Source organism: Callospermophilus lateralis, chromosome 2, assembly GCF_048772815.1.
Source record: "Callospermophilus lateralis isolate mCalLat2 chromosome 2, mCalLat2.hap1, whole genome shotgun sequence".
Lineage (NCBI taxonomy): Eukaryota > Metazoa > Chordata > Mammalia > Rodentia > Sciuridae > Callospermophilus > Callospermophilus lateralis.
In genome coordinates, this window is record NC_135306.1 from 109,660,827 (window position 1) to 109,679,824 (window position 18,998).

The following is an 18,998-nucleotide window of genomic DNA, read 5'->3' on the forward strand; positions in this document are numbered from 1 at the left end:
CGCCCAGCAGCCACGGAGGCGCGGCTGCAGTGGGCAAGCCGGCACACGCCCACCGTCTGCGGCAGCGCCCGCTGCGGACAATCTAGTGGTCCCTCGGCAGTCCCGGGAGAGAGAATCTCTACTGTACCTGGACTCCCCAAGCAGAACAAAACAGCCTTCCAACAAACGAAAAGCTCCACCACTACTCCCCCTAAACTATGCTCCTAATTGGCAGATCGACTCATGGGACGATGCGGGAGGCTGCGGACCGGCCCTGCAGTGCCAAGCTGCACAGCCTAGCCCGACTGGAGAGGAAACTGGGTGCTCAGCCTGGTCCTGGGGCTCCAGGACCACGAAACGGGGAGCGCGGGGCAGGGTACGCGGCAGGCGGGGGTGCCCTGGGCTCCGCTGCGGCCACCGCCCCTCCTGCGGCTGGAGCGCTTCCAGAGCAGAGGCGCAGCCTCCCTCGCCGCGGCTCTCGCTCAGTCGTCCTCCCCCTCCTGCTCCGGCTCCTCCTCCTCCTTCGCTTCAGCCCCGGCTCCCGAAGCCGGCTCCAGGAGGCGGGCGAGCGCGCCTCCCCCTTCTTTTCCTTCCCCCTCCTCCGCTCTCTGCCAGCTAACTTTTCCCGAGCCCCGACCCGCGGCGCAGAGCTCCCAGGCAGCTGCGGGGCCGACTGCCGACCTCGGGCAGAGAGCGCGGTGGTGCCCAGTATCCCATCCCTGCGCCCTCGGCGCGCTCCGGAGAGAACAGGACCATGTCCCGGGCTGGAGACCGAGGCAAAGCCCTGGCAAGATGGCTGGGCACTGGGCTTTTGGGTAAGGCAGCCCCAGCTTGGTCTCTTCTCTCGTTTCTTCCTTCCCCCACCCCACCCAGAGGAGGGGACACTGGAGAAGAGGGGTGCCTTGGATAGGGTGGGTGTTGGAGCGCATAGAATGAGTACGGTGGCCACCCTTTTCCCGCCGGTCGCCTGGATTTGAGGCTGTGCTCTCTGGGGACCGTACGTCCTGTCTCCCCCCACCCCCCGCAACAGCCCATCAGCCCGTCAGCCTAGCGATGAGTTTTTTTTTTTTTTTTTTTTTCTTGCCTGTCTCTGGCGCTTTCAGCTCCAGGCTTTTGGAGCTGAGTATTGAGACTGCAGCGGGGCTCTCCGGAGTTCAGAGGCTCAGGCATGCTACGGGAGGGGGGTCTGTGCCTTGGGTGTAGGGGATGCCAGGTGGGTTGTGGGTGTGATTGTTGGGATGGTGCTTTCCACTCCTGCTCAGAGCGGTTTGCGTGTTTCCCAGGCATCAGGCATGCTATGGGGACCAGGGGGATCTCCTTCCGCCCAGGCCTTTTTTTTCCCCTCTCAGGCTCCCCCGCCCTGTTCCTGAGCTACTGCTTTCCCCACAGATCCACACCAGGTGCTGGAAGAGCTTGGAAGGGTTTGGAGGAGCATTCAAAAGCCACCTTTTAGGGAGGGCCTTGTCTCTTTTCCTGTTAAGAGATTCTGTAGCGAGGACCTGTTTATCCTGCTCCTGGATCTTCATTTTTGGGTGACTATGAAGATTAAGGGGACATGCCAGAGGACACAGAGGGAATGGAGTATTATAAATATCTATTAATATGCACATGATAGTTTTGAGGGTCAAACTCCAAGAGATTGGGGGATGATATTTATTAGCCCAGAGTGTAATCTCCTCATAAATCATAGTTGGACTTCAATGTAAGCTGACTCCATCTCTGGCACCTGTACCCCTTCCTGTTTATATTTCTCAGATTTGGCTTTGGGCCGCTCTCCCCTCCCCATTGGGTCAGGCACATGATAGAGGTATTTGTGCTGAAAACTGGGGATAGAAACCTCCAAGGGAAGCTGCTACTGTTTCTGCATCTGTAAACTGTGCATCCAGCTGTTATGTCAGTACCTCGAGGTGGAGGGAGCCAGAGGATATCTTTACTCAGGAGCCACTGGATAATTGACATCCCTGAAGTTGGATGGAAGCCACTTATGGCTTATTTACATCCCTGCAGTTGGACAGAAGACCTTTGGTACAGATGTCATGTGGGTTTCAGAGGGACCCTAACGAAGTGAGCTTCTGGCACCTGAGGCTTCTCTTCATGGGATGGGCAGAGTGCCACTTTACACAAATTCCTCCTCATCCCCTCTCAGATCAGCCCAGGTTCCCACTGTGGCTATGGCAGGGGTAATGAGACATTGGTCACTGAGACATTGGAACTCTTCCAGTCACCAAATTACCCCCACATTATGTTGTGAGCTTCTGTGCCTCCTGTGCTTGGTTGGTGGTGGGATGCCAGGCCCAGGACTATTAGAATGTTCATAAAACTAGGCTTCGGTGGGCAATCAGGAGACCTGGGAACTGTGTGTTTGCACACGCGTGAGTGTGCGTGTGCGTGACTTGGAATGGGGGAAATGAGGCTGAATCTTGTATACTTCTCCAGGTGGAAACCCCACTTCCTCCAAGGACTGTGGAGGCCAGAAGACCCCACCAACTGTGCCCTCTGCCTCTCTGCTTTGCAGAGGGACTTCAAACAGGGTCTCCCTTTGGGCTTTCCCAAGCAGTTACTGATTGAACCCTCACAGACACTTTGCTCTGAGCTTGAGATTGTGGACATCCATGCTGTGGGTCCTGTGGGGGAGATGTTGAGAGGACCGGATAGCCGAGCTGTAGCAATTGCCTGGGTGCATCAGAGCAGGCAGGACCTTTGGAAACCATAGCATGGAACTCTCCTGGGGATGAGGAAGCCATGGTTCAGAAAGGGTTGGTGATTTGCTCAAGGCTGCATGACCAGTCAATGGTCCAATGGGACAGAATCCAGCCTCTTGGGCTTTGGCACACCAAGCTGCCTCCCTTTATCAGAATTATGGTGAGGGGGAAGGTCAGTAGGCATTGGACTTTGGGCTGAGGAAAAGTGAGGCTCTGGAGCATGGCATAGAAGGATGAAGGTTTGGGGGACCCAGAGCTGCTGTTTTCACAGCAGGGGAGATTGGGTCCAGAGCCGTCAATTCCTGGGATTCCTCTTCCACTCTCCCCATACCAAACTCAGTGCCATAGGCTGAGACTACAGTGAGTCTGGACAACCCAGCAAGATGCCCTTTGTTAAAGTAGAAGCAGTTTCCAAGGCCATATCATTGTGGTTGAGGTTTATGTGGGTTCTAGACGTTTCCTAAGCATATAACTGGTAATATATCTGTCCTGCCCACCCCTTCCTTGTTCCCTGATTTGCTTAATTGCTGTGATCTGTGTTTAATTATCACTTGTGAGGGTGCTGTGTTGCACAACCCTCTTTCCCTTGGTATGTATTTATTAAGGGCTTGTTTAATGAGAACGCAATTAAGAAGAGGGTTTCATTCCCACTCAGAGGAAGAAAATGGCAAGGGGAAGCCAGGGTTCCTGGAGAAGAGGATAGGCAAGGGGAGCAGTGGAGGGAGAAGATGGGTTTGGATCTGGAAAGGATGGTAGATTCTCTTTCTAAATCTTCTGGAGGCACAGACCTGTAGGGATGAGAGAAACCTTTCTGATTGGCCACTGCGGTGGGATCAGCATCTGGGTAGATGCTGATCAGAGAACCACCTTGCTCTGTGGCTGGTCATTGAGGGGAGGTAGGAGATATCTGCATAAGCCATGGATGGTCTGGGCCAACACACTGGTCTGTAAGAGGTGGGACAGGCACATTGTCTGTACTTGTTTGCAAAGCTGGTTTCCTCGGAGCATCCACTGTCGTCTCCGGGGGCATGCTTCTATCCTGGCAAAGCTCTTGGGGGTGGGCAGGAAGCAGGCAGGTTGCCTAGGGCAAGGGAGCTGTAATCTTTCCTATGTCTCTGGGCCCAAGGGCTTTGCCTGGCCCAGCCTTGCCTCCACAGCCCCCAGGGCCTCCCCCCCAGGAGGGGTCCTGTCCTGCTGTCCTCGGCCCACTTTCTGCCTCCCAGCTCTCACTCTGAGCCTCTCTGACTCCCCTAGGTTTACAGTGTCTCAGCTGAATTTCCGCCCGCCATGCCAGCAAGCCTCAGAGCTAAACTTAGAGTGGGCACCATGTTGTCCTCTTTCTTCCCCCTGACCCGAGAAGGGGGGTGTTACTGATCCCTGGATGTGGGGAAAGGGGGCAGAATATTTCCTGCCTGGCATTTGCCTTGGTCTGTAAGGTTGTTGCCATGAGAGTCCCGCTGGTGTGAATATTTAGTATGCTGAATACTTTTTTACTTTAATAAAACTTGAAAATCCAGACAAAGCAGCTCAGGATCAGAAAGAGGCTCCCACTCCCAAACACACATGTGTACCTTGACATTCTCAAGTATCACATTTAGGATGAAGCAAAGAAAGTCCTTTACTTCAGGGAAACAGCCGCATGGAAATAATCCAAGCTGTGGCACGTGGTGAAGGTGTAGATCAATGTGTGAGTAACCTGGAGACATTCTTGGCTGACACTGGTCATTAAGGGAAGCTAGGAGTGCCCTGGTTACACCCAAGTCTAAGATGGGGACAACCCTGCCCCCTCTCCACATTCAAACACCATTCTCTTCTATCTGTGGGGTGCCTACTCACTCAAACCCTTCTTGTGTTTTAAAATCTCTGTTTTGGCTTCACACCAAGTTCAGGAGATAGGAAAGTTTATAGGCATCCTTTGCGGTGGAGTTTAGGGATGGGCATGCTGGATGTGGTACTTCTGATTTTCTCAAGGTCAAGAGGGAGAGTGGGCCTGCGTGGTGTCTGCTGACCAGTCCTCCCCTGGCCTGGTCAATCTGCTGAAGCAGCCCTCTGAGAGGCCTCAGGGGAATCATGCACCCTTCTTCTCTTATCCCTGCAGCACAGCCTCACAGGTGACACCCTGCTGGGAGAGCTGGATGTCGGAGAAGTCAAGCTAAGATGCCTTAACCTGGGTGGGGCCCTGGACCCAGTGGAAGCCATCTCTGCTTCTTTCCCTCACCCCCACCCCCAGACTAAGGAGGAAATGGCAGTGTTTTCCTCCTAGAGTTCTGAGTGTATTAGACTTAAGTCATCCATATCAGGCAGAAATGCACACTGTGTTGTGAGCCAGACCTTAAAGAAATAGTGTCTTCTATTCTGAACCTTTCTTTTGCTCCATTTTGCTTCTATTTAGAGCAGCCCAAAGCATTTCCCTTTTGATGTGCATCTTTTGTGCTCTTGAATACCTGGCCAGGATTGGGGAGGGGTTTGAGTTCTCACTTCTTTTCCATCACCCAGGTTCTCTGGCCTGAGTGACAATGAACATTGGAGTGGGACCTGTGGTCCCCTTGGAGCCCCAAAAACCTTGTAGCTAGCAGGGATCTAGCTGTTTTTTTCCTGAGCCTTGTGGAGGCTGTTGGAGGGGTGAGGAGCAAAGGTGTGTGTGTGTGTGTGCGTGTGTGTGTGTGTGTGTGTGTGTGTGTGTGTGTCCTGCTAGAAAGCCATCCTCTGGTGTTGGCCCCAGACAAGAGGGTGGAATCTTGTGTCTGGTTCCTGCCCCCCCCCCCCCCCCCCCCCGCCACCTCTGGGGGTGGGGGAGTGGGAGTAGGGGAGGGTAAAAGGGAGGGAAACCCAGGAGCTCCAAGAGAACTCTAAGCCCTGACAACTGCTGTTTTTGAGATGTGAAAAGCAGGCATATTTCTGAAAGTTGTTTGTCTACTTCCTGGGTGTGTGGTTTTGGCAGTTAATCGTTTTGAACCCATTCTTCATTTGTTTATTAGGAATAAAAATAATGACTACCTTATAGTATTATCTTTTTTTTTTTTTTTCCTGGTGCTGGGGATTTGAACCCAGGGCCTTGTGCATGTGAGGCAAGCACTCTTATCAATTGAATTATATCTCCAGCCCATGAATACCTTATAGGATTATTAAAGGATTAAATGGGACACTATATAAAAACACCTATCCTGTAGTACAGTAAGTGTTCAGTTCCAGGTTGGCCACTTACCATGTGGCCCCTGGGCAAGTCATTACTCTCTGAGCCTCAATTTTAATTATCTGTAAAATGAAAAAAAAAATTATACCTACCTTTTGACATCCTAATAAAAGTTGTGGTTAATACAGTATAAGTCCTCTACCACAGTGCTTCTTAAAGTGTGGTCCACACCCATGGCATTAGCTGGGGTGCTCTGAAGAGATGCCAACTGTCTGGCACCACGGAAGCCCTACAGAATCAGTAGCTCCAGGGCCCTGCTGACTTTCTGCCCTCCAGGTGATTCTGATTCCTTTCAATTTGCAAACTACTGTTCTGAAACAATTCCTGGCACACTGGAGTTGACCAAAAAAAATGACAGTTAATTGAAATAACATTCCAGCACTAATTGGAGTCCTGGTGGGCAAACCTGGCTATTTTAGGATGCAAGGAGGAATTTTCCTGCTTTGGAACTATGGGATGGTGGCAGTGTCTCTCTCCTTGACTTAGATAAGTTGTCCAACTTTTGGAGTCTCAATTGTTTCATTTTGAATATGGATCTATAATGGTATATATCATTCAAAGGAGAGGAGTGAGGGTGGAAAGTGCCAGGTGCATAATAAATGCTCAATAAATATCAGCTATTAGTGCTATTATTGACAGTGGCAGGGGTCGTGAATGGGTTACTGGGCCATGGGTGTAATTTCTGAACTGGTGGGGTACAAGGACTCCACTGTGTTGCCAGAAGCAAAAGGGACAAGAAAATGAGTGGACCTTTGAGATCAGGAGCAGGGCTGCCTGCTCTCCTTGGAGCTCCTTCGCTGTCATTTAGAAAGCATTGTTCAAAAATACCAAGCAACATCATACTCTCCTGTGGGCAAAACAAGAGGAAACTGAAGTATGATGCGGCAGGAGTAGTCTAACTTAATTCCTAAAGGCCTCCTGAGAGTTAGGGTGGGAGAAAACACTCGTTTCGCCCCTAGGGGCAGGAAGAGTTATGCGTCCAACTGCGGATCCCCTTTCCCCAATGACCTTGAGAGCGGGGTTTCCTAGAGAAATGTGCAGGGCGGGTGGGGGGCCAGGTGCCCTTACAAGGATTCAGGAGGAGGGATCCCGGCCGCTAGTGGAGTCGCCTCTCCGGGGCGTTTGGACGCATTGCGACTGCGGAGAGATTGTGCAGAACTTTGGGGTCATCGCGGCTGTTCCGGGATGAGGGGCCGAGCGTGGCTGCGGGGTGTGGCGGGGAGGCCCGGCTTCCCGGGAGGGGGAGGGGACAGCAGGTCACCCGAGGCTACCCCGCTTGCAGGCGTGCATTTCAGTGCCTTGGGAATCGGCCTCCACAGCGTCTCTGCCCTCTTACTTTTCTCTCCATCTTTGCTCTATTCGCTCCGCCCTCGCTGCTGCCCATTTCCAAGCTGTGCGCGCCCCGCCATCCCGCTCGGTCCATCATCCTTCTGTTAGGATCTCGCTCGATGGACAGACACCGCTGGTCTCAGATGATCAAGCAAGGTCCGGCCCAAAGGTGTTTCTCTCAGCTCCTCGGGGCCCTGTAGGAGTCTCCAGGGCTGGGTGATGAGAGGCTGCAGGACAGTTGCGGGGACAACGGTGACTGCTTTTTCCTTCTTCTCGTTATCCTATCCCGCTCTCCCCCACCCCCAGATTCCGCAAACACAACGAGGTGCACCGTCCTAGGGCAATTCCCAGGCATGCAGTAGGGCGCACCGCCCGCGATCCCGGGGCACTTTCGGGGACTGCGTCTCTAAGTGAGGGGGCGGGGCGGGGGCGAGGATTCCCCGGCAAAACGGCCGACCCTCCTTTTCTTGGGTTGGGGTGACCCCTGGTGGTCAATTAGAGTGTCACAAGAGGTACTAAGGGCCCAGAATTCAGTCCCATTTCAATTGGAGTAAAAAGAATCATTCTAGTGAAGCTGACACTGAGGGTGACAGAAGCCTCCCTTCCTGGTCAAACCACTCTGCCCAGCCTGAGGATCCGCTTCCAATGCAGGGTGTACTCCTTACACAGGTCTCTTCCTGCTCCCCATGTCCCTGTCGCTGGAGGTGTCTGTGGGAAAGGCCACTACCATCTATGCTGTCAATGGCACGGAGATCCTGTTGCCCTGCACCTTCTCCAGCTGCTTTGGCTTCGAGAACCTCCGCTTCTGGTGGACCTACAATAGCACTGATATATTCAAGCTTGTAAGTGGTGTAGGGACAGTCAGGACAGTCCAGTTTCTCCTTCCCTTCTCTATCGCTCACTTCCCATCCCAGACTGTGGTCGTTCTGGGCTGAGCCCCACTATGATGGTCCCCAGAGCCCAACTTTTGTTACCCTTTTTCCAGATTTCTTCCAGACAGACTCTGGGTGGGAGGGATGTTTAGATGGTGGGACCAGAATTTTGGGTCTGTTAGAATTCTTGGCTAGAGTTGTCCGTCTGGTTTTATGAAACATCCATAACATGAATTGCTTGTGTAAAAATTGATAGTTTAATTTAAACAACAGGAGACTGAAAGACCATTGGAAGCCTTGGAAAGAGGGAATGAGAAGAGAACGAATGGGAATGAGAAGGAAGAGAGGGAATGAGAAGGAAGGAGGTGGCTGGACTTGGAAGGGAAGGAGCGAGGAAACTGGGGTGGAGCAGGGGCTCTGGAGGAACAGTAATGGCGTGGGGTGAGGGGTGAATCAGCCGACTGAGTTCTGTGCAGCCTGGCAGGGGACCTGACCTCAGGCTGACCCAGGGAAGTGACATGTCTTCCTCTGGATGGAATTAAACACTGACCTTAGAGGGTGCTGAAGAACAGAGCTGTGGCCTTGACTTGGGTCTTGATGGAGGAGCAGAATTAAGTGAAGCAAGGGACTCATTGTCAGAGAGACAGGGTGGGAAGTGCAGAGGGAAATGCATGCGGTATCTGCAGAGTCATTATGTAAAAGCTTTTATGAAGAGAGCAGTAAGAACGTGCTGCATTCCAAGGAGACCTTAATAAAAGGAACTGGGTTTGGCCCGAAACAGGCAGAATTCAGGTTTGACAGGCAGAGCTGTTGACTCTGGCAGAGGAAATTGGGAAGGTGAAACACCTTTCATGGGAGGCTCTTTCTGGACCTGGACAGGGAAGGCCCCCAAGGATGGGGCTGGAGTAATGTCATGACCCTTGATCACTCTGATTTTTTTGTGACCCAGCTCATAGATGGAACTGTGAAGAATGAGAAGTCCGACCCTAGGGTGAAGTTGAAAGGTGATGACCGCATCACTCTGGAGGGCTCCACTAAGGAGAAGATGAACAACATTTCCATTCTGCTGAGTAGCCTGGAGTTCAGCGACACGGGCAAATATACCTGTCATGTGAAAAACCCCAAGGAGAATGACCTGCAGCACCAGGCCACCATCTTCCTCCAAGTTGTTGATAAATGTATGAAGTGGGGTTGGGATGAGGGCAGTGGAGTGGGAAGGGCTGGGGGTATCTCACTGGTACAGTGAAATGGCATGGTGGCCTGCACTGGTGCTTTCTGTGACCTTATACTTTCAAGAGTTACTGGAGCCGCCTGGTGTGGTGGTACACAGGGACTTGGGGGGCTGAGGCAAGAGCATTGGAAGTTGTAGTCACTTTCACTAGCTTATTGAGACCCTCAGAAACCCAATGAGACCCTGTCTCAAATAAAAAATAGAAAAAACTGGGGATGTAGCTAAGTGGTAAAGTGACCCTGGATTCAATCCCCAGTACAGGGAAAAAAAAAAAAGTTACTGGAATTGTATCTGAGTTACATCCGGGAGTGTAAACACTTCTGCTACTAGGTGGCTTGTGAAATCACTTAGCCTCTTTGAACCTTGTTTTTCTGGTCTGTAAAATGGGAATATGGCTGCATTCTGCTAGGGTTGTTGTGATGGCTGGAGGAACCATCTAGGAATGGCTAGTTAAGCTCTCTGGGTAAATGCTGATGACTGTTATTACTATTGTGTATTCTGTTAGCAAATATTGGTTGAACATCAGGTGTTGTATTAAAACATGCTGTGGATGATACACAGTATTCTTGAGGCATATACAGTTCAGGGTAGGTCAGAGGACAAGAAAATGAATAACTGGAATGTGGCAGATGACGTATATACATCCACGGCAGTACCTATAATGGAGATGGAAGACATGGTCCCTGCCCTCTGGGAGCTTATCTCCTAGCAGGGAATTGCAGTCTGATGGTGGGTGGACCAATTAGACAGTAAGGATGGATGTGATAAGGAGCCAGGTGGTCACAGGACCTTAAGGCTGGAGGTGTTTAGAGAATCAGGGAATGATAAGCAGCAGGGGAGAAGTGAGGCTGGGCCTCACCCTGCGGAGGAGCCCGCAAAACTAGGGAGCCTCAGGAGCTGAGCACAGGGGAAGGGCAGCTACTCCAGGGCTCCAATTCTACTGCCTTTTGTGTGTCCCTGGGGGTCCCCTGCTCTCCTGGAGGACATGGAGTGCCTGGAGAGGGGGACACCATGGGTTCAATATTGGCAGTACCAAGGGCACAGCCAGAGGCGATCTGGGGAGCCTTTTCGGAGCCTGGAGTCATCTGAGTGAGGTCTGGCATAGTGTCACCTCTTCCTCTCTGTCTGGGTTTCTGTCACTCTGCTTTGTGCTCAGCCTTTTTGGAGAGAGGAGAGGAGAAGGGGAACAACATTTATGGGGACTTTCTGGGTGCCAGGCATTGAGTGAAGAGCTCTCACTTACCTTCTCTTCTTTGCTCCTCACAAAGTCCCTGAAGGTCTCCCTTTTGAGTCATTCATCCACTCACAGGTGTGTACTGAGCACCCCCCATGTGGCAGATGATGTTCTAGATGCTCAAGGCCCAGCGGGAGAAGATGGGCGTGTTGCTGCTCCTTGGGAAATTCCCTTCCCCTCCGGAGGAGGAGTGACTTAAAAAGAGAGATCCGTGGTGTTGGTGTGCAGAGAAAGATAAAGCAGCAGGGCGGGTGGGGGGTTTGCAGCGTGGCCCAGGAAGGCCTCGCTGGCCAAGTCTGAAGGAGGCAAGAGAAGACACCGTGAGGTTGTCTTTGCCTAGAAAGAGGCAAGAAAATTCTCACATGACAATTTGGGGGCCAAGTTGTGGCTCCAACCTCAAATTCTGATTCATCCCAAACGTGTGTGTGAGTTTTGGGGAGGGTGTGCATGAGGGGGGTGAGGGGACAGGGTCCTATTGTTCCTTAGTCGGATGGATGTTCCAGCTTCTCCTCTGTCCTGCTGTAGGCCTGGAGAGGGTCAGTGGCCTGTGGTGGGTGGTGCTGGCTCCAGGTGACTCCTCCTCCCCCTCCCCGCCCTCCCCTCTCTGCTCTGGCCACACAGTGGAAGAAGTGGACAACACAGTGACGCTCATCATCCTGGCCGTGGTGGGTGGAGTCATTGGACTCCTCATCTTCATCTTGCTGCTAAAGAAGTTCATCACTTTTGTCCTCAAGAAGACCCGGGAGAAAAAGTGAGTTGACCTCCCTGGCAGGCTCTGGGCCCCCGACTCCACCCGCCTCCCATCTCCTGTTCCTTTGATTCCGCCTTCATCTGCCCCTGGCAGCCGTAGCCTTCCTTCCGTCTCTTCATTCCACCCCCTCTTCTGAGTCTTACCACCATCTTTGCTATCCCTGAAACTCTCATCCCCCTCTCGGGACTCTTCCCCATCCTCCCAGTCTGTATTAATGGAACACACTGGATCGTTACGTATATAAATACATGCTAAGTGTTTTCTTATTAGGACACTGGTGCACCAGGAGATTGCTACAGATTATAATTTATTCTGCCATTCATCAAATGTCTACCATATTTTAAGTGCTCCATCAGGCATTTTATAGAGTATCCATCACTTTTGTTTTATAGTAGAACAAAGTGAGGTTCAGAGTAGTTAAGTGACATGACTAAGGCCACACAGCTAGTAAGTGAAAGAGATTTGAACTCTGACACATTTGGCCTCAACCCTAAAATTGTTGCCACCATGTCCTTCTTGCTCGTTGAGTATCTCTAGAGTTGATTCATTTATTCTTTCACTTGGTGGCTATTTTTGAGGTACCATGTGCAAGGCACTGTGCCAGGTGCTATAAGACATTCTGGAAGGAACAATCCTGTCCTTTGGTGAAAGAGACAAGACGCATGCACAAGTAAATGTAATACCAGGCACAGAGGGGATGGATCCCAGCAAAAGCAGGTGTGATAAGGTGTTGTTGCAGAGTTTGGAAGAGGCGTGATATTTGGGTATTGTTGGTGGTATAATTTCATCCCTGGGACAGTGAGGGGAAGGTGGCCCAGGTGGAGGAAGCATTGAGAGCAAAGGCAGAGCAGGGCAGTGGGCGCGTGTCTGGGGAGCAAGGCCTTTTCTGTCATAGTGGGGTTTTGGGTAAAGGAAAGGAGAAGAGTCTGTGAAGGGCTTGAAGTCAGATCTTGGGGGCCTGGGAGCCCAGCTGCAAGTGGCTTCCCTCTGACGCCACTGGAGAACTGGTGAGGGCTTGCAGGCCCCCAAGCCCCACTCCTCAAGATCTGGCCATGGGACAGAGGGACTGAGTGGGGAGAGGCTGGGGCCCTGAGAATAGGCCTCAGGGAAGCCTGAGGGGGTCCCTTGAACAGCAAGGAAAGGGACATTACAGTAAAAGTTCAGGAGAAACTTTGCATGAGCTCTTTCCATCCTCCAGGACTCTGTCGTGGACAAGGGGTAACCTGATATCAGAACCCGTCCAGCTCAGGGCGGCCAGGGGCGGGGGTCCGGCCCTCGAGGTGTCTTCCTAGCTGACCACGTCTCCTTTCTCTGCCTTCTGTCCTGTCCCACCACTCTGCCCGACCTGCCATCCTTGAGGCCACACCCACGGCTGCTATGCCCCTGCCTTTGTTCACAGAGCTCAGGGAGAAGGGCCTGGTGGGACTGAGGGAAAGAGCTCTATGTCCTCAGAATATTCCTTGCTGGCCTGGACCCTCCCCCTGGGGTGGTACAGCCTGAGCCTGACCCTGGTGACCCTTGTGGCCATGTTGAGACAAGGAGGTGGTGGCGAGGCCTTGCCGAGTCCATTTCCCCTTTTAGATATGCTTACTCCTCACAGCATCTCATGAAGAAGGTGTCAGGGTTCCATCTATTTTATAGACGAGGAAACCAAGGCGTGAGAGGCAGGTGACTTGGCCTCTGGTTACCTTAGCTCTTAGAAGGTCAGAGACCGTGGCTCCCTCCCCAGTTCATCCCCTGTTCTGCTCACCAGTGCACCTCTCTCTCCCTCCCCAGGAAGGAGTGTCTTGTGAGTTCCTCCGGGAATGACAACACGGAGAACGGGTTGCCTGGCTCCAAGGCAGAAGAGAAACCACCCACAAAAGTCTGAGGCCCTGCTTCAGGCCAAGCAGCTGCAGGGGGCCTGGCTTTCTGATCCTGACACTGATGCTTGAGCCCGTCCGTCCGTAGAACCCACGTGCCTGAGACATCTGCTGCTTGGCTCAAACTGTAGTCCTCCCGGGCAGGGAGAAACCAGTGTCCTGCCCAGCTGCCCCACACCCTCCCCAGCCAGGGCTTCCCAGGGACAAGGACTGGCCAGGGAAGGGGGCCTGTGGAAAGTTCAAGAAAGGGAAAGGCGGGGCTGGTCCCCCAACACCTGGGAAGACTTGGGCTCTTTCTGGCTCCCCCCACTGAGTGAGCAGGACCTTGATTTTCCTTCTGATTTCTCCTCAAGAGGGACTTGGGGGATCAGTGAGGCTGCCCCAAAAGCTGGACCTTGGAGCCTTGTGTGGGGAACAAACCCTTTTGGGTGGGAGGGGGCTAAAGGACTCTGGAGAAGGCCTTGGGGTGGGGGTGCTGATGGACGGGGGCCACAATATGAGGCAAACTTGATTTGGTGGGATAACTGGTCTCTCACAGACCCTGAAATTGGGAGCTCCCCTTCCCCCGACCCTGGAGTGCCTGTCTGCCTTGTCCTGCTCCCGTCCTGTCCCTAGCTCCGAGTTTCTAAGTCCTCTGAGTGAGAGTTGGCCATCTTGGTCTTGAGGGGTCCCAGCCCACCTAGCCTGTCCCTCTGCTCTCTGTGTTGTCATGGAGAGGCCCCTCCAGCCTTTCTGGAGCACTAGAGTGCTAACCTACATTTTTTCTAGCATTTCCCTGGGGGAATCGGGCTGCAGAGGTGGGCAAGCCAATGTCCTAGGCCTCTCGGCCATTGCCACGCCCACTCCAGCCCCACAATGCTGGCAGCCCTTGTCCTTGGCATGGCAGGACCATGGCCACCCTGAGCACTCCTGACCCCAGCTCCCCCCTGCTCCAACCCTTCCCTTGAAACAGCAGGTGATGTCATCTTGCTTGAGGGAGTTGTCCCCTTGAACCTCCATCTCATTGGCTTGCTCTTCCTGGGGCCCCCCCATCACACCTTTGTCCCCCGTCCCCAGGGTTGCTCATCTCCAGCCTTTGGTTTGCCTTGCCTCAGGGATTCTCTTCTTTGGATGAGAGAGCCCTGGATTTTTCCAGGTGCTTTTTGCTCAGCTGGGCCACCCCAGTCCCACCCTGGGGCTGGGGTGGAACAGGGAGAGGACACCCACACTTTTCCTCTGCTTTTGGTAGAACTGGTTTGCATACCCCTTGAGGGTGGGCTAGACTGTGCCTTAGCTCTTGGAGTTCCGGCTCCTATGCCCTCCCCTGAACTGCGCATTCTGGTGTGGTCCCCACCCTTTCCTTCCCGGTATCAATGAGGAGGCCATGAAGCTGGAGTTGTGTGATTGATATCAGTGACTGAGTCTTGGAGACACCTGCCAGATGCTCCCATCCAGGACCCTGATGGCAAGATGTCATGATGGGGCCTCATGATTGTGTGGAGTCCCAGCCCCTCTCTCCCTTTTGGGCTGACACTCTGTCTTCTGGGCCCATAGGAGGAGTGGAGAGAAGTAGACCTCGATTTCCAGAGGACATGGGGGTGGCCTCAGGTGTCTCCTGCCCAGAGGCAATCACCAGCGTCCCTGAGGGTGGAACTTGGGAGGAATTTGAGGAGCAGCAGTACCTGCAGGATGCCCAAGGCTGGGGCTAGTGTCCCTTGCCCAACCTGATGGGTTTGCAGATCCCCACTCTGAACTGACCCCTCCCCTCCTTTCCTTCTTCAAGGACTGGGGATCATATTTCTTGGCTTTGGGAATAGACAGATCAGATCAGAGCCCCCAGACACTTAGAAAATTTCTTCCAGCTGCCTTCATGCAAAAACCACTGCTTTCTTATCCCTTCCCACCTTCCCAGTGTCAACATTTGAAGAGAGTGCCTGGGGTGCCTCTTGCTTTCTTGAGAGGAACCCCAGGCATAGAGCAGTGGAAGAGTTAGGGCAACCTCCTCTCCCCTCTTCTGGGTCTTCTGCTGACTTACAGGCAGGCCTCGCAGCTTCTCTGGGCTCAGCTTTTCCATCTATCTAGTAGGTGTAATACTACTTACCTACCTCACAGGACTGTCGTGGGACTTGGCAAGTTTTGTTTTAAAAATCTTTTTAGCTTGGAAAGGGATTTGGGAAGCAGTTTTATAATTGGAGGGATTGTTCCAAGTCTGTCATGTCCTTATCTCTGTGTCCCATCCCTACAACACACACACACACACACACACTCTTTCCACTCCTCCCCTTTGGAATTCTCTAGTCTTTGTAATGTTAGAAACCTTGACTCTGACTGAGGCCTGAAGCTTCTTGTCCATGGCTCTTGTTTGGTGGTTTTTCAATAGAGATGATTGGGACTGTAAGGGGCATATTTCTCGCTATCCCAATGCCTGGGTCACTACTGGTTTTAGTGAGTGGGGTCTGAGAGTATTTAACTTAGTCTCCACATCAAAGAATGTCCTGTTTCAATCACAGCATTATGCTTCTAGAGAAGCATCTGAATGGATTTGCAATAGGGTGCCTATGGGCACAAGTAGATCCTAGTTACATGCAGGTCTCCAATGGTGGGTCAGGGCTGGTGAGGGTGTTCCCAGGGCTTGTGGGCTTGAGAGATCCATTTGCAAAGTTGCTCTTGAGGACCCTGGGCACTGCCAGTGATGTCCGTGAGACCAAAGACAAAGTTCAGAACTCCTCATCCTTGACCTCAGAACAGGATGTGTGCAGTGGATGCCTTGGGTTTCCCACATGTCAGGATTAAACAGAAGGCAGTCAGAATGAACTTGTGATGCTAGAGACGCCTGGGAGAGGGGCTGATGAGGTACAGCTTTGCACACGTCTGGCTGGCCAGTCTTATGGAGCCCGGGCTTTGAGGGTGTGCTCCTGAGACGGTGCGGGGTGTGGGGGTACTCGTGTGTAGTGATGCACACTCATGCAAACCTGCCTGTGCAGGCAATGCAGGTGCGAAAGTGGGACCTTTAAAGGCGGCAGCTGTGCATGAAAGGGGTGGTGTGTGATGGGGGAGACACTGAAGATTTCAGGAGCCATTTTTCCTGGCCAGAGCTGGAGATTGAGAAAGAATAAGACATGGAGGGAAAGGCCAGCCATGCTCCTGGATCTCATCTCTCTGTGACTCCATCTCTGTTACAGCTGCCATCAGAGGTCTGGGGGGAGGGAGTGCCAAGAGTGGGGACTTCTGGGGAAAATCCTATGGCTTGCTGCACTTTACTTTGTCCCAGGTTGGAGTCCCTAACCTCCCACCTCTCACCTGATATGCAGTGCTTTCGACTATCTTATGCATGGTTTATTCCTCTGGCTTGGAAGACAATACCCATAGTCAATTTCCTATATAACTTTATAGATCAAACGATGCAGTGGCGGCCCTTAGAAGCCCCAGGGTCCAAGGGTGCCTCTGGGAGGCACAGATGTGCATGTGCACACACCCTGCACTGACTCGTGTTCAAGCACAGAATGGACGTGATCAGACTGTCTTGCCTCTACAACATGTTTTGCATTATAGAATTGTATTTAGCTTTGCCTTGGATGAAATAAAAATTATATTTAATACTTGGGGTTTGGAGTTTCCATTTTTGACTATTTAAGAATTGGGTTCCTGTTTTCTTTCTTTCTTTCTTTTTTTTTTTTTGTACTGGGGATTCAACCCAGGGGCTCTTAACCACTGAGCCACATCCCCAACCCTTTTTAAAATATTTTATTTAGAGACAGGCTTTCTCTGAGTTGCTTAGAGCCTTGCTTAGGCGGGCTTTGAACTCACGATCCTCCTGCCTCAGCCTCCTGAGCCACTGGGATTACAGGGTGTGCCGCCACACCTGGCCTGTTTTATTTCTTGCCAGGTATAATTAGGAAAATCTACCTTCTTCAAGCCTCAGTCTTCTTATGTCTAAAACATTACCTGTCTAGGGAGATAACACATGTAAAAGGCCTAGGGGTTTCTGGCGTATTCACAGACATTCAGGTTGTTTTAGTTCTGGTACTTTCTCTGCAGAAGCTGGAAAGTTGTCCTTCTCATATTGGACTTGATGCCAGGGCTCTCCCTGTGTGCTGATGCGTCTACTACCACCAAATGCCACAACATCCTCTTTCCCAGGCTCCTCTCCCCTCACCAAGTTTAGCATTTGCCTCCAGGTAGAATCTGCTGCAAATGAACACCTGCCTTCAGAAAGAAATTTCTAGCTGCTGGGCGTATGTCCAGACTGGGAAGGAGCTGGGGGTGCAGTAAGCTCCCTTATACACAGTGGTTGTGTTCCAAGACCCCCAGTGGATGCCTGGAATTGCAGGTAGTACAGAATCTTATATATGCTGCATTTTTTGCTATACACATATATACACCTATGGTAAAGTTTAGTGTACCAATAAGAGATTAACAAACACAATAATAAAATGAACAATTAAAATGATACTATAATAAATGTTATATAAATGTGGTTCTCTTGAAAGAACCAAGACAAATATTAGTTTTGTTTTGTTTTGGCACTGTAGATTGAACTCTGAAGTCTTGAAAACTGAGCTGCATTCCCAGTGCTTTTTACTTTTTTTGAACTTTGAGATAGGGTCTCTCTAAATTGCTGAGGCTGGCTTTGAGCTTGCAATCCTCCTGTCTCGGCCTCCAGAGTTGCTGCAATCACAAGCATGCAACATTGTGTTTGGCCCAGATATTAGTATTTTCAGACTGCCATTGACATTGGGTAACTGAAATCATGGCCAATGAAACTGTGGGTGTTGTTTACATTCTTCTCACTATACCTGAGCCTTCTTTTCAATGGATTCACCTCACACTGCATTTCAAAGGGTTTTCCATATGCTATATTCTCAAAAGTTCTCATTAAAAGACTCTTCTTATGTCAAGGAACCTAGGAAGGCAGAAGGTGCTGAGGTCCTTGATTTCAGCCACTGTCATTGACAATGCTGCCTTCTCCAGCTCTCAGCTGGAGTACCGGTGCTCTGAGCCCCACCCCATCCCCCACATGGGCTTATCACCAGGATTTCCTGTGCTGCCACTCACCTGTCTGCAGGAGATCCTTGTTGCCTGGGACCTCCTATCACCTCCTTATCAGCAATATACCTGTTGGATATTGAGGGTTCCTGGGCTGAGCCTGAGTTCACAACACTCTTGTGATGCTGTGCATTGAACGTGAAGTTACCCCTGTAAGGATCAGTCCCAGGGTCTGGTCACACCTCTATTACCACTGTGTCATCCAGTAGTCACAGCAGACAGGTGACCCAATGTCTCTGAACCAAATTAGGAACGGGGAATGGCCTGAGCAAACCTGGACATGGGGTCACCCTGTTTATTAAGCCCCTTGCCAGCTCCATGTAGACTCAACCCAGATTAAAGCACATGTAACTTCAGGGCTGGGGCTGTGGCTCAGGGGTAGACTGCTCGCCTAGCACGTTGCAAGGCCCTGGGTTCAATTCTCAGCACCAGATAAAAATAAAGGGGCGCTGGGGTTGTGGCTCAGTGGTAGAATGCTCGCCTAGCACATTGTAGGCCCTGGGACACAGCCACATCATGTTTATAGCAGCACAATTCACAATAGCTAAACTGTGGAGCCAACCTAGATGCCCTTTAGTGGATGAATGGATAAAAAAATGTGGCATATATACACAATGGAATTTTACTCAGCAATAAAAGAGGATAAAATCCTGGCATTTGCAGGTAAATGGATGACGTTGGAGAAGATAATGCAAAGTGAAGTCAGCCAATCCCCAAAAAGGAAATGCCGAATGTTTTCTCTGATATAAGGAGGCTGACTCATAGTGGGGTAGGGAGGGGGAGCATGGGAGGAATAGACGAACTCTAGATAGGGCAGAGG

General features: G+C 51.6%; 1 protein-coding gene across 1 annotated transcript; it reads left to right on the forward strand.

Annotated features, from left to right (window-relative positions):
- The first annotated feature begins 492 nt into the window (after positions 1-492).
- On the forward strand, positions 493-16,731 carry Scn4b (sodium voltage-gated channel beta subunit 4). The gene is made up of 5 exons (XM_076846357.2): positions 493-794; positions 7,873-8,045; positions 9,025-9,253; positions 11,162-11,291; positions 13,068-16,731. Exons 1-5 carry the CDS (start codon positions 734-736, stop codon positions 13,159-13,161), a joined length of 687 nt encoding a protein of 228 aa, XP_076702472.1. The 5' UTR covers positions 493-733; the 3' UTR covers positions 13,162-16,731.
- The last annotated feature ends 2,267 nt before the right edge of the window (positions 16,732-18,998 follow it).